The sequence below is a fragment of the Sorex araneus genome, chromosome 6 (assembly GCF_027595985.1).
Source record: "Sorex araneus isolate mSorAra2 chromosome 6, mSorAra2.pri, whole genome shotgun sequence".
In the NCBI taxonomy this organism is placed as follows: domain Eukaryota; kingdom Metazoa; phylum Chordata; class Mammalia; order Eulipotyphla; family Soricidae; genus Sorex; species Sorex araneus.
Window position 1 is genome coordinate 94,906,327 of NC_073307.1, and position 14,032 is coordinate 94,920,358.

The 14,032-nt window shown below is 62.6% G+C and overlaps 1 protein-coding gene across 2 annotated transcripts; it reads left to right on the plus strand.

The window, feature by feature from the left end:
• The first annotated feature begins 1,242 nt into the window (after nucleotides 1-1,242).
• Nucleotides 1,243-12,571, plus strand: MAFF (MAF bZIP transcription factor F). 2 transcript variants are annotated; one of them, XM_055141176.1, is made up of 3 exons: nucleotides 1,243-1,509; nucleotides 9,605-9,671; nucleotides 10,226-12,571. In XM_055141176.1, the coding sequence occupies exons 2-3, from the start codon at nucleotides 9,636-9,638 to the stop codon at nucleotides 10,718-10,720; spliced, it is 531 nt and encodes a 176-aa protein (XP_054997151.1). In that variant the 5' UTR covers nucleotides 1,243-1,509; nucleotides 9,605-9,635; the 3' UTR covers nucleotides 10,721-12,571. The 2 variants fall into 2 exon arrangements, with proteins under 2 accessions (XP_054997151.1, XP_054997150.1); XM_055141175.1 differs by having other exon boundaries at nucleotides 1,261-1,336.
• Nucleotides 12,572-14,032: the final 1,461 nt, after the last annotated feature.

Consider the following 14,032-nt stretch of genomic DNA (forward strand, 5'->3'; position numbering starts at 1 on the left):
GGAAGACAGACACAAAATAGGAATCAAATACATAACAAGTGACAGAGATTCATTTTTCAGGGCAATCTGCCAATCAACAGCCCAGCAATGCAGTGGCATCTGTGATCACCCAAAATATGAGGCTAGACCAGGCAGCCCACAGCAGAGGAGGTGGTCAGTGCAAAGGGCCTGTGGCAGGAATGAGTGTGGGTGTTTGAGGACCAGGAAGTCAGCCCCTGCTGCTGACAGGTGATGGCGGGTGAGGGAAGAGAGGGGCAGGAGGTGAGAAACTGGAGAGTGGGGTTACAGAAGCATTTCTCAGAGTTCCCTGTGGGTGTTCAGGATATTTCAAGGGTGTCCCGAGTGAAAATTGCATCTGTAGAGAGTCATGCTACAAGACTAGGAGCAACCTGTAAGACCAGAGGCCACAGGAAGAAATCAAGGTCAAAGGGGGTCTGCAGTTGTGAAAAGATTTGGGAAACCATAAAGAGTGGCTGCATGGTATAGGGGTTTCTAGACCAAAGGGATAAGTATAGTTTATAATCTAAATAAAAAAGGAAGCCTGGGGAGGTGCCAAGGCTGGGAGTGGAGGGGCTGGGACTCCGCAGCAGAGGACAAGCGTAGCGTGTGTGAGGACCTGGGTTCAATGCCTGGCACTGAAAAAAAATAAAAAGACAGAGTGGAAGACTGAAGTGGAGCAATCGCGCCATCGGGAGCTACGGAGTGAAGGGTGCGGGGGAGCGGGAACAGACAGGAGCTGGATTCTGGCCAGGCCGGGTTTGCTCTCTCCAGCCAGCACCCACGTGGAGGCGCGCGGTGGGCAGCCAGATAAGGTAGCGGCGGCGGCGCGGCTGGCACTGGGCACTGCCCGGGAGAAGCTCGCTCTGGAAATACTGAATCGGGTCTCTGGGGCATACGAATGGCATTTAAAGCCGCGGCACTGCACGAGATGAGATCATCAAGACAGGGTGTAGTTCAAAAGGAGAGTCCTGGGACCGTACCCTTCAAAATGAGACAAACGACACCTCCACCCACGCGGCTTTCTGGAGGCGTCACGTGAATCCGCCCAGCCCTCGTGTTACCAGGCCTTGCTAATCCCGGGGCGGGACCTGAGCGGGAGGGGCCTGAGCAGGAGGGGCGGGGCCTGAGCGGGGTGGAGCGGGGCCTGGGCGGGCGAATCGGGGCCTGAGCGGGCGAAGCGGGGCCTGAGTAGGCGGGGCGGAGCCCTGGAGGCGGGGCCTTCGTGGGGCGGGGCCGGGGGCGGGGCCGAGGCTCCGGGAGGCCGCTCCGGGGCCGGGGGGCGGCCGGGGCAGTGACGTCACCGCATGACTGGGTTTTTATGAATGAAAGGAATCCTGTGAGTGAGTAATTCCGGGAAGCTCGCCTTACAACTCGGCGCGGCCCCCCGCGCCGCTCGCCGCGCTACACGACTCCCGGGCGCCGGACTCGGGGTGACCCGCGGTGGACAGCAGAGGGAAGGCGAGCGGGGCAGCGCGGCCAGGACAGCGGGCTGAGCGGGCCGAGCGGCGGGTGAGCTCCGGGGGTCCCGGCCGAGGCCGCGGCCCGCCCCGTCCGGCTCCAGGTGTCCTTGTCCCCGGCGGCCGGCGCGGCGGCGGCGGCGGCGGGGCGGTGATCGGGGCGGCGATCGGGGCCGGGCAGCGGCCGCGGCCGGCGGGGCGGGCTGTGCCCGGACGGGCCCCTGCAGGGGGCGCGGGCCGAGGGGCGCGGGCCGGGCGGCGGCGGACCGGGCAGGAAGGGGCCGCGCGGCCCGAGCGCCGGGTCCGCCCGGGCGGGGCCGGGGGCGGCGTGTGCACGTACGTGACTCGCGGGGAACAGTCCCTGGCCCGCTGCCCGCGGCCGGCCGCGCGCGGTTTGTTTACGTCCCAGGGCGGGCGGGCGCGTGTGTTCCCTGGCGCGCGTCCTGGGGGGAGAAGGGGAGGGAGAGGGAAGAGAGGCGGGAGCGGGGGAGAGTGAGAGAGGAGAGAGGGAGGGAGGGAGGGTGTGCGCGGCGCACCTTGGGGAGAGAAGAGGGAGCGGGGTGGAGGGAGAGCTTCAAGAGGGGTGTGTGTGTGTGTTTGGGGGTGTACCTTGGAGAGGGGTGTGTGGGGCTGTGGGACTCGCTCTGCCAGGTCGCTGAGGCCCTGGGTAGCCGCCGTGGGTTCGGGCAGTGGAGGTAGGAAGGGGCCTGCGCCCAGCCGAACTGGGATCTGGTGAAGGGGCACAGGTTTCCCATGACGCACGCTCCCACTCTCTCCCTGGACTTCCCACGCCTTGGCCACGGGTCAGGGCGTTTGATCCCTCCTGGTCAGCAGGTGCTAGCAGGTGCCAGCAGCCTGGGGGGGGGGCGGGGGAAGGGGGAGGTGAGGTGGGCCGGCAGAGTACCCAGATCTGGGAGACCCGAGTGGGGGGGGCAGGGTTCTGGTTCCCAGGTTTCCCAGCTGGGGGGTGGGGTGGGGGAAAGGGGGCTGGTGGGGGGAGCGCCATCCTTCTCTGAGTGGCAGGAGGAACCGGAAGGGCCAGAAAGCCTGGCCTCATGGCGGGAGGAAGGGCCCCCACTTCCTCTGGGCTCCTGGCCTGGGTGGACAGTGGGCGGGGCTGGTCTCAGTCCCAGGTGGCACTTGTCACACCCACCCGGTTCACTGCCACCTGAGAGGTCATGAACGGCCAGGCGGGGGGCGGGGCAGGCGGAATCCAGAAGCTCCTGGAACAGGCCTGAGAGGTCCATCACTGAGGGGCCACTGACCTCTCGCCCTGTAGACTAAGGACCAGCTGAGCCCAGGGAACCACACTGGCCCCAGGGCTGTGGGATGGGGTGGGGGGGGGAGTCGTGGGGTGCCCCCTCCTCTGGCTCGAGAGGGATGGGGGGGCAGGACCCAATCATAGCTGGAAGGCCAGCACCCTGGTCTAGCCAGAGGTGCTCTCCTGGTCTTTAGTTCCCCCCCAACGCCCCCCACTTCCTGTTTCCCCTGAATTGAGGCTGAGGGTGGGGGATGAGACATCAGCAAACCAGACTCCAGCATGCTCTGTCTCAACGCCCACAGTCGGAGGAGGGGCATGTGGAAGAACTGCACCGCCCCAGTGGAGAGGGCAGGACAGGGTAGGGGAAGTCACCTTGGTTGAAAGGGGCATCAGCTGGGCAGTCTTGGAAGGCTTCTCTGGGGAGGTGACCAGTGCGCTGAATCATCATCAGGTGGAGGGGATGGAGAGATGGAGTATCTTTCGCTGTTAAGCACCAAGCCTGGCCAGAGTAGGTGCTTCTCGGCTGTTTGCTGACTGACTGACTGAATGTGCAGTGATCTCTGAGGGCACCAGTAACACAGAGAGAGAAAGGCCTGGCCAGAGGCCTGGGCGGGAACTGCTGGAGTCTTGGGGGAGTCGGGGTTGCGGTTGCTGGAGCCAGAGTCAGATCTGCCACTGAGCATGTCCTGGTCCTTGGACGGCAGGAGCACTGTTTTGCTTTGTTCTTGGTTTGGGGGCCACACCCCGCAGGACCAGGAGCTCCCCCTGGCTCTGTGTGCAGGAGTGACTCTGGAGATGCTTCAGGAACCATCTACGGGGTGCAACAGGGTAGAGGGTGCACAGGGCAGTACGGGAGCCCCTGTACTCCCCTGTCCCCCCACCCCCGACTACAGCATGTCTGTTTTGTTGTTTTGGAGCCACAACTAACACTATGAGTGCTCAGAGGTTACTCCTGGCTCTGTGCTCAGGGATTACTCTTGGTGGGGCTTGGGAACTATTTGGGATGCCGGGGATCAAACCCAGATTGGCCGCGTGCAAATACCCTCCCTACCGTAGGATACCCTACCTACTAGGGGCTCCTAAATGTATGATTTTTTTCTGGGGGGTCCACACCTGGCAATGCTCAGGGGTTACTCCTGGCTCTGCACACAGGGATCACTCCTGGTGGTGCTCGGGGGACCACATGGGATGCCGGGAACCAGCATTTGCCTTGCAGACACCCCATCCTCTGTACTATTGCTCCGGGCCTCCAACTATAAAATCCTTGCTGCATATACACTCTCACATGCCTGCAGACATGCATACACACATGTGTACTCACACACCTTTACACAGGCATTCACATGCATGTGTACTCACACACCTACGTGCATGCACTCACACATATGTGCACACATATACACACTTGTGTACTCACATGCTTACACACATATCACACACGTACACACATGCACTCATAAACACGTGCACTCACACGCCAACATAAATGCACTTATGTACACATGTATTCACACTTGTGCACACATTCACACACACTCATGTGCTCACATACATGCATACACATTCTCACATACCCACATACATATGCTTACACACGTGTACTCCTGCACGTACATACATGCACTCACACACGTGTAGTCATACACATTGTCACACACCCACATACATATACTTACACCTACATGTGTATTCATGCACTACACACATGCACTCTCACACGTGTACTCACACACATACACATACACTCATGCACCTACGCCCATGCCCGCACCGAGTCCTTTTTCCTTTTTTTTTTTTTTTCCTTTTGGGTCACACCCAGCGATGCACAGGGGTTCCTCCTGGCTCTGCACTCAGGAATTACTCCTGGCGGTGCTCAGGGGACCATATGGGATGCTGGGATTTGAACCCGGGTTGGCCACGTGCAAGGCAAACGCCCTCCCCGCTGTGCTATTGCTCCAGCCCCCCCCCCTCCCCCCCGCACGGACTCCCACCACAGCCTCTCACCTGTCAGCTGTGGGGGGGAGTGAGCGGGGTTCAGGCAGGGCTGTAACCTGCAGCACTCTGCGTGGGCAGGACTCAGCTGCGTCCACGGATCCGGCCTTGGGGGAGGAGGGCTGGGGAGAGGGTAAGGGGGCGCTGGCGGGGGCGGGGGCTGCGGGGGAGCAGGGAGCAAGCAGCTGTGGTTCTGCTTAGAAAGAAGGGGGGGCAGGAAGACGCACAGAGCATGCGGGAGGCCTGGCTGTGATCCCCAGCAAGGCTGTTGGCCTGAGCCAGAAACGGCCCCCAAACACCACCAGCTGCGCCCCCCCAAATAAAAACCCCCAAAAAGAAAGGAACTGGGAGAGAGAGCAGATCTCCACATCCGGCGGTCTCTGTGGCTTCTTCAGGCATAGCCCTGGACGCCCTCTGAGGACCTCTGGATGGCCTGGTGGACCCCCCCCCCTGCACCACATCCTAGGTTCCTGGCATTGAACGTCAGGCCCAGCGGTCTGGGTCTTGCTGGGAGAGTCCCCTCCACTCGGCCCCGAGGGCCCCTGGCTGTGTAGGTAGAGGGAGGGCAAGGCTGATCTTCTGAGTTTGTGTTTGCGTGCCCCTGCCTCTGAGGAGCCTTCCTGGATGCCTTCTCCCCTCCAGGGGACCTCCGAGATACTAACATCTTAGGGCTCCGTTCCCAGACGTCGAGCTCTGCGGCCATCGGTGCTCTTGATGGAGCTCCGCATGGTGGGACACTGAGGCCCAGAGAGAGGGCGGGATACACCTGCAGTCTGAGCGGAGTGGGAGTGGGCAGCGGGACCCCCGCGGGAACTCCCTGGCCGGGGACTGGGCCCTCACGCCGAGTGCTCCGTCCAGCAAGGAGGAGGCGCCCCCAGTGCGGCTGCCAAGGCCCAGGAAAACACATTTTTTCCCCGTGTCCTCACAGAGGAAGCGAGCGGCGCGGCGGCCAGAGGGGAGCTGGTGCCAGTGGGTGGGCCGGGCGGGCCGTCTGCGGGGCGTCTGGGCCGCCTGGGGGGCAGCGGGCGGGCAGGGGGCGGGCCCAGGGCTCCTCGCGGCCGCCCAGTGGGCCAGACAGCTGTCAGTCTGTGAGTGTCAGCGCGCTCCCAAACAGTGTCAGGAACAGCGGGAGGTCCCCGGGGTGCGTTGCAGACTCAAAGACGAGCTAGAGGAGGAGGAGGGGGCGGACCCAGAGCCTCTGTCCCCACAGACGGGCCTTTGCAGAGCGCAGGGGCCACCTTTGGGACTCTGGTGTGAGGACAGCTTTGGCGGGGCCTTGAGGACAGGATGCCCGGGCAGCTGGGGGGGAGGGGGGGACATGTGCTGTGATCGATTAGCGATGTCTGCAGGGCCTGGTTGGGGGGGGGGGTGAGGGGAAGGGCCCGGGCCTGACCAGGCAGGCAGCGAGGGTGAGGGTGGAGTTGGCACCATTCACCCCCCCTCAGGGGCGCCTGCTCCCGGCCACACCCTGAGCCACTGGCCTCTGTCTGCAGAGCTGCCACTGGCCGGCTCCTGCCTGCCCAGCACCCCGTCTGGTGGGGGCAGAAAAGAAAACTGACTGCCTCCGGGCCAGGGAGAAGGGCTGCCCCACCAGATGGCAAGGGTCAGGGAGGGCTTCCTGGAGGAGGAGGAGTCTGGGGTCAGGGCTAGAGAAGGCGTGAGGAGCTGTCAGCCAGATGGAGTGGGCGGGATGGGGAGCGTCATGGGCTATGGAACATGCCCAGAGTGCGAAAGTGTGGGGTGGGAGGAAGTGAAGAAAGGGAGGTGGGGGCGAGCAGGCTCTGGTGGGACGCTGCTGGGGTGCTTGCGGGGCCGGGGGCGGCACCCGGGAGGCTTGCGGAGCTGGGCTGAGGCCTGCGGGGAGCGGTGGGTATGCTCGTGGGCGGCAGTCTGGCCCGGGGGGGCGCATGGGGAAGTGTCTACAGAGGCCTGAGGTCCTGACCTGAAACTTGCTGGCCCAGAGGACCCTCCCAGTGCAAGGCCCGTGGCGGCTGCTTCGGTCAGGGGGTCCCTTGAAGCAGCGGTTTTTCCCTTTCTGCCTCTTCCCTCCGGGATGTCAGACCTTCTGGCTTGGAGGGCTGTGGTGGGGGTGTGCGGAGGCCGGGACCTGAACTGTCCGCACCCCAACCTGAAGATTCAACAGTTGGGGGCTGGAGCGAGAGGATTCAGGATGGGTACGCCCCTTGCACGCAGCAGACCTGGGTTCCATCCCGGCACCACAGGTGGTCCCCTGAGCCTGCCAGGAGTAACACCTGAGCACACAGTGAGGAGTCAGCCCCGAGCACAGAGCCAGGAGTGATTCCTGAGCACACATCCGGGAGCAATCCCTGAGTGGAGCCAAGAGTGGGCCCTGAGCACAGAGCCAGGAGCGAGCCCCAAGCACAGAGTGATTCCTGAGCACACATCCAGGAGCAATCCCTGAGTGGAACCAGGAGTGGGCCCTGAGCACAGAGCCAGGAGCGAGCCCCGAGCACAGAGCCAGGAGCGAGCCCCGAGCACAGAGCCAGGAGCGAGCCCCGAGCACAGAGCCAGGAGTGGGCCCTGAGCACAGAGCCAGGAGTGAGCCCTGAGCACAGAGCCAGGAGCGAGCCCCGAACACAGAGCCAGGAGTGAGCCCCGAGCACGGAGCCAGGAGTCAGCCCTGAGCACGGAGCCAGGAGTGAGCCCTGAGTGCAGAGCCAGGAGTGAGCCCTGAGCGCAGAGCCAGGAGCGAGCCCCGAACACAGAGCCAGGAGTGAGCCCCGAGCACAGAGCCAGGAGTCAGCCCTGAGCACAGAGCCAGGAGTGAGCCCTGAGTGCAGAGCCAGGAGTGAGCCCTAAGCACAGAGCCAGGAGTGATTCCTGAGCACAGATCCAAGAGCAAACCCTGAGTGGAGCCAGGAGTGAGCCCTGAGCACAGAGCCAGGAATGAGCCCCGAGCACAGAGCCAGGAGCAAGCCCTTAACACAGCGCTAGAAGTAAGGGCTGAACACAGACAGAGCCAGGAGTGAGCTCTGAGCACAGAACCAGGAGTCAGTCCTGAGCACAGAGCTAGGAGTGATCCCTGAGCACAGAGCCAGGGGCAAGGGGTTCAGACAGGGTGCGGCTTGGACTGTGAGCGTCACTGATTAGAAGGGGTTTTGTGTACCTTGAAGGTTTGGGTTTGGGCTTTGGAGCCACACGGGCAGTGATGCTCGGGGCAACTCATGGCTCTGTGGTCCGCGGAAGAGGGATGCTCTGGGGACTGTGTGGTGCCAGGGATCAAACCTGAGCCTCGAGCGTGCAGAGATGCAACCAGCATGCAGAGCTGCATCTCCCTTCCACGCAAAGATCGAGACACGTATTTATTCACTGCATTTGGATCAACAGTACAGCAGGGAGGGCGTTTACCTTGCACACGGCCAACCCGGGTTCAATCCCCAGCATCCCATACGGCCCCCTGAGCCCACCGGGAGTTACTACTGATTGTAGCAGTTCCTGAATGCAGAGCCAGGAGTAACGCTATTTCCCACTGCACTATCTCTTTGGCCCCTGAAAAGTTTTTTGGTGTTTTTTTTTTGTTTTGTTTTGTTTTTGCTTTTTGGGTCACACCCGGCGATGCTCAGGGGTCACTCCTGGCTCTGCACTCAGGAATTACCCCTGGCCGTGCTCAGGGGACCCTATGGGATGCTGGGAATCGAACCCGGGTTGGCTGCGTGCAAGGCAAACGCCCTACCCGCTGTGCTATCACTCCAGCCCCTGTTTTTTTTTTTTTTTTAAGTCAGATAAATTACACCTGACAGGGGGCTGGAGCGATAGTACAGCAGGGAGGGCACTTGCCTTGCATGCAGATGACCCGGGTTCCATCCCAGGCATCCCACTGGGTCCCCGGAGCTCTGCCAGGAGTAAACCCCAAGTAGCAATCAATAAATTCCAGAGAAGCACACGTCTGGGCTTCAGGTGAAGGACATGGGTGGGGATGGGACCCGCTCACTGGGTGCCTGTTCACCTGGCTCAAATTCGTGCTGATGGGCGCAGTGACACCCGCGGGCCCCTGCATTGGTGGAGGATGGCTTGGGAGGTAGGGAATCGCGAGCGCCAGGGATGGACTCAGCGGCTGACTCACCATGCACGTGTGACACGCTGCGGTCCATCCCCAGCTGGGGAAAAGCAGAGAGGGGACTGAGTGTGATGGTGTGAGCGCGGGCCACCTGACCTCTCAGGAGGGGCAGCTCTGCGGAGAGCACTCAATGATGAGTCGCTGTGTGGGGAGATGGAGGAAAAGAGCGTGGGCAGCTGCAGGGGCCCTGAGGCTGGGAGCCGCCATGAGAGACTGGTGGGGCCCCTGCGACAGGGAGCGGTGGTCTGAGAGGGTCTTTGGTGGCCCCCACCATCCCAGTGTGAATCGCAACACCACACAGGGTCCTTTGATTTGTTTTGGTTTTTTTTTTTTGCTTTTTTTGGGGTCACACCTGGCGATGCACAGGGGTGCTCAGGGGACCACATGGGACGCTGGGAATCGAACCTGGGTCGGCCGCGTGCAAGGCAATCGCCCCACCTGCTATACTATTGCTCCAGCCCCACACAGGGTCCTTTGAGCATCACCAGGGGTCACTCCTGGGCACTGTCCTGGTGTGGCCAAATCCTCTCCCCTTGTTCCCCCCCTGCACCCCAAAAAAGCAGTGGCGTTGGTAGCCAAACAGTGAGTTTGGGGTTATTGGTGGGGGAGAAGTTGAGGGCCACACCCAGGGCTACTCAGGGGCCCTTACTGAGTCCGTGCTCAGGAGTGACCCCTGGCCACACTCAGGGAACATGTGCAGTGCTGGGGATCGGGGTTTGCTCACACAAGGCAAGCCCCCTGCAACCCCTTCTACGGTCTCTGGCCTTTGGGTTTCCAGTGGGGACAGAAGTGACCTTGGCATCGTCTCTCCCCCAGGTCTCCAGCCCAGAGGGCGCCTTCTGCAAACATGTCTGGGGACCCCTTGTCCAGCAAGGCTCTGAAGGTGAGGAGGCAGCCCCCTGCCCCCTGCCCCCTGCCCACCACCGTCCAGGCCCATCCTCGCTCCCCGAGAGGCCCCACAGTCACGAGGTCACAGAAGAATCCTGGGCTGGGGATGGGAGGTGTAGGATCTGGACCTAGATCCGAGATCCTGCCCCGCACCCATCACTTCCCTCTCTGGCCTGCTCCCCCAGCACCCCGCTGGGCTTGAGGACCTCAAAGGTGCTTTCCAGGCTGGGTTTCTGGGTGAACCCAAGGTGTGTGTGTGAAGCAGAAGGGAGTGCTCGCCCCACACTGGGTTATCTTTTGGGGGGATCCTTGGGGTGCTGATCGCCCCTTGCCCTAATTCCTATCCCTCTTAGGGTCGTGAAGCAAAGCTTAGCCACTGCCTCTTCACCTCTACCTCTGCGGGGAAGGGGGGGGTCTGGGGCTGGGTGGGGAGACCCCCAGCAACCCGTCCCCAGGCTGGAGGGGCGTGTATGTGTGGGCGGGGTGCACAGGCAAAGGGGCGAGCCTGGGCTTCAGTTTCCCCGCGTGCACCCACCGTGCTGCCCCCAGATCAAGCGCGAGCTGAGCGAGAACACGCCGCACCTATCCGACGAGGCGCTGATGGGGCTGTCGGTGCGCGAGCTGAACCGGCACCTGCGCGGGCTGTCGGCCGAGGAGGTGACGCGGCTCAAGCAGCGGCGCCGCACGCTCAAGAACCGCGGCTACGCCGCCAGCTGCCGCGTGAAGCGCGTGTGCCAGAAGGAGGAGCTGCAGAAGCAGAAGTCGGAGCTGGAGCGCGAGGTGGACAAGCTGGCGCGCGAGAACGCCGCCATGCGCCTGGAGCTCGACGCGCTGCGCGGCAAGTGCGAGGCGCTGCAGGGCTTCGCGCGCTCCGTGGCCGCGGCCCGCGGGCCAGCCACCCTCGTGGCCCCGGCCAGCGTCATCACCATCGTCAAGTCGGCCCCGGGCTCCGCCTCCGCCGCCGCCGCCGGCCCCGCCCCAGCCGCCGGCCCTGCCGCCGGCCCCGCCCCAGCCGCCGGCCCCGCCCCCGCCGCCTGCTCCTAGTCCCCGCCCCGCCCTCCAAGCCCCGCCCTCCCCACATCCTCCTGGTCCTCAGTCCCGCCCCCTGCTCCGAATCCCCGCCCCATTTACCGGCCCCGCCCCGTCCTCCAAGCCCCGCCCTCCCCACATCCTCCTGGTCCTCAGTCCCGCCCCCTGCTCCGAATCCCCGCCCCACTTACCGGCCCCGCCCCGTCCTCCAAGCCCCGCCCTCCCCACATCCTTCTGGTCCTCGGCCCCGCCCCCTGCTCTGGGTCCCTGCCCCATCTTCCCGGCCCTGCCCTGTCCTCCAATCCCCGCCCCACCACCTTCCTCTGGCCCTTGGTCCCGCCCCCTGCTCCGACTCCCTGCCCCATCTTCCCGGCCCCGCCCCGTCCTCCAAGCCCCGCCCTCCCCACCTCCCTCTGATCCTCGGTCCCGCCCCCTGCTCCGAGTCCCCGCCCCATCTTCCCGACCCCGCCCTGTCCTCCAAGCCCCGCCCTCCCCCACCTCCTCCTGGTCCCCGCCCCATCTTCCTGCCCTGCTGCCCCTCTTCCTAGTTCCCATCTCTGTCCTCCAGGCCACGCCCCTTGGCCCCAAGTGCCTAAGCGCCTCCTCATCCCCCACGTGCCATTTCTTGGCTGTCCCTGGAGTGGACACTTGCCCTCTCTGCGGGGTCTGTCCTTCTCCAGCGACCTGCCAAGCTGGGACTTCCTGGCCCTGGGGAGGGAGAAGCAGCTTTGTTGAGATGGGGGCGGGAGGGGCGGGCCACTCAGGGTCTCCTGTGGCTGAACTCCTGCCGCCTTAGAGTGGGGGGGTGGGGTCCGTTGGGCTGTGTCAGGGGTCAGGGGAGAAAAGGGCCGCCCGCACTTTGTAATCTGTTTGTTCATATTGTGTCCAGTCCCTCTGCGTGCTCCTCCTAAGAGTGGGAACTGGGGTCTCCTGGGGCTCCCGCTGGGAAGCTGATGTCCCCCACCAATGCCTTGGGCCTGGGGCCGCCTGGTCCTTCCCAAGGCGGGGAGAGGGGTAAAGTGGGCAGGCGGAAAGAGGCTGTGGCAGGCATGAACCCGAAACTTAAGTGGTTTGAGCCGGAATTTCAAGCCAGAACTTGCTAGCAGCTGTGGTTTTCAGGGGGGCTGTGGACAGGCCTGAGAAGGGCTGCAAGGACCACGCGTGGGGGAGACGGCTGTGTGGGAGCAGGGGCATGACAGCAGAGGGCGAGAGGAGGTGATACGGAAGGCAGGGGAGAGGGGATGGGCCAGCCACACGGTGGGGGACCCGGGGATAAGACTCTGCGGCTCTGGGGTGCACCCTCAGAAGGGAAGGCCTCCCCCAAGCGCCCCCGAGCTGCCACTCCCACTGATGCAGTTCTCCTGGGAAGCCTGGTCTCCCCTCCCCCACCCCCACCCGCGCTGTTTATTTATTGCACGAATCTAAGTTATTCTCCCCAGCCAGCGCTGGCAGTCACTTCCTGGGAAGTGGCCTGTGGCCCTGAGCTGAACTTTATATTTTATATCTGCAGATAAATCACATATTATCTTATATTTAGGGGCAGCCGGATGAAAGGATAACCCCCAAAATGGTTTTTTTTAAAAAAAATCCCTTGGGGGTTCAAAGAGGTCATACAGCGGGTAAGGCATTTACTTGCTGTGCACACAGCCTATCGGGTTTGATCCCTGGCACCCCATAGGGGGCCCCCAGGAGTGACCCCTGGACCTAGAGCCAGGAGTAAGCCCTGAGCACAGCCCTGTGTGGCCACAAAAAAAAAAAAAAAAAGCTGGTCCCTAGAGTTTATTTATTTTCTGACCTACAGCAAGCGAATTATCCGCCTTCTGTATTTTATAGACTTTCTGAATAAAGTCAAGTTCTCTTTTTCCACAGAGAAGTGTTATGTTCTGTGCGGTTTGTTTGGTTTTTCTGGGGGACGGGGGTGCCCTGCTCTCAGACCTTGTCTGGCTGGCAGCCTTGTGAGGGAGCACGGTAGAGGGGCTGGGGTGAAGGGGTGCCCTGGGAGGGCCACCTGGTGATGTGGACCAGGAGGGTGAGGTCCTGGGTCCCCGCCTTAGTGAGTCAGCAACCCTGCTGGGGAGGAGAAGTCCCAGGTTTGAGACCAGCTTCAGGCCAGAGCGACAGCACAGCGGGGAGAGCGTTTGCCTTGCATGTGGCTGACCTGGGTTTGATCCCCAGCATCCCACAGGGTCCCCCCGAGTACCTCCTGGAGCAATTCCTGAGCACAGAGCCAGGAGAAAACCCTGGGCATCGCTGGGTATGCCCCTTCTCCCCCAAAAAATAAAAGAAGCCACTTTCTTAGCACCTTCACACTGAGCTGGTTTTCTAGAGCCAAATAGAAAATATTTTCCCCGAGACCCAGCAGGCCCTGCAAGGCTGGCAGGCTCCCAAGTTGCCCTGTGAATGTTCATTTTTCTTCTGGCAGTTCTCAGGGTCTGTGCTCAGGGATAACTCCTGGCGAGGCTCAGGACACCCCCCTGGGTGCTGAGGGCTCAGCTGAGCCACGTGCAAGGTAAGCGCCTTAACCTCTGCCTCTGACCCACGCTAAAACCCCACCCCCATGCCAGTGGGGTACTCAGAGAAGGGGTGGGGTCCACTGTGGCCCGTGGGTCCGGGAAATAGACGCAAACCCAGGTGACGTGTAGAAACCTGTCTTCCAAGCTGGGGGGCACCTTTTCTGTGACCTTTCAGCCTCAGTTTCCCCATTTGTATGGTGACGGTACATCCAGGGCAGAGGCATGACAGGCCCGAATGAGGCTTGGGGGGGCGGGGGGAAGGAATGAACTGGAACATGCAGAGAAAATGTTCCAGGGGCTCTGGCGAATTCCATGCAGCTGGGAGTTTTCCAGGGTGCAGGACTGGAGAATGGGGGAGCCCCCTGCCAAGTCTGGCTGGCTCCTGGGGCCATGTTCCCCCCGCTGGCTCTGGGCCCCTTCTCTGATCCCCATCCCGAGGTGCTGAGGGTAGCAGGAAGTGGGGGGGGGGTGCGTGGGGTGGCCAGCGGGGGAAGTTCCCCCGCCCACGGCACATTCCTGAGTGTTGGCGTCACAGCCTGAGCAGGCGGTGGCACGGCGCCCGGCCAGGGGCAGGCAGGGCCTGGGGACTCTGGGAACCTCAGCTGACAAACATCACATGTCCCTCTGCCTGGGGGGGGGGCGCGCCTGGCCCTCCGTGTCCACCTCTGGTCCTGTGGCTCCACATCTCCAACACCTCACAGCTCAGGAGGAGGCTCCCGCCCCGCCCCCCTGACCCCAGCCGACCCCGGGTGCGGGGATGGGAAAGAATGTCACCCAGAGGCAGGTTTGGGCACCATCTAGATTCTCTCGTATA

Coding starts and splice junctions, on each gene's coding strand:
- MAFF (XM_055141175.1), top strand. Junction 9,672..10,225: donor TGTCCAGCAAGGCTCTGAAG/GTGAGGAGGCAG, acceptor TGCTGCCCCCAG/ATCAAGCGCGAGCTGAGCGA.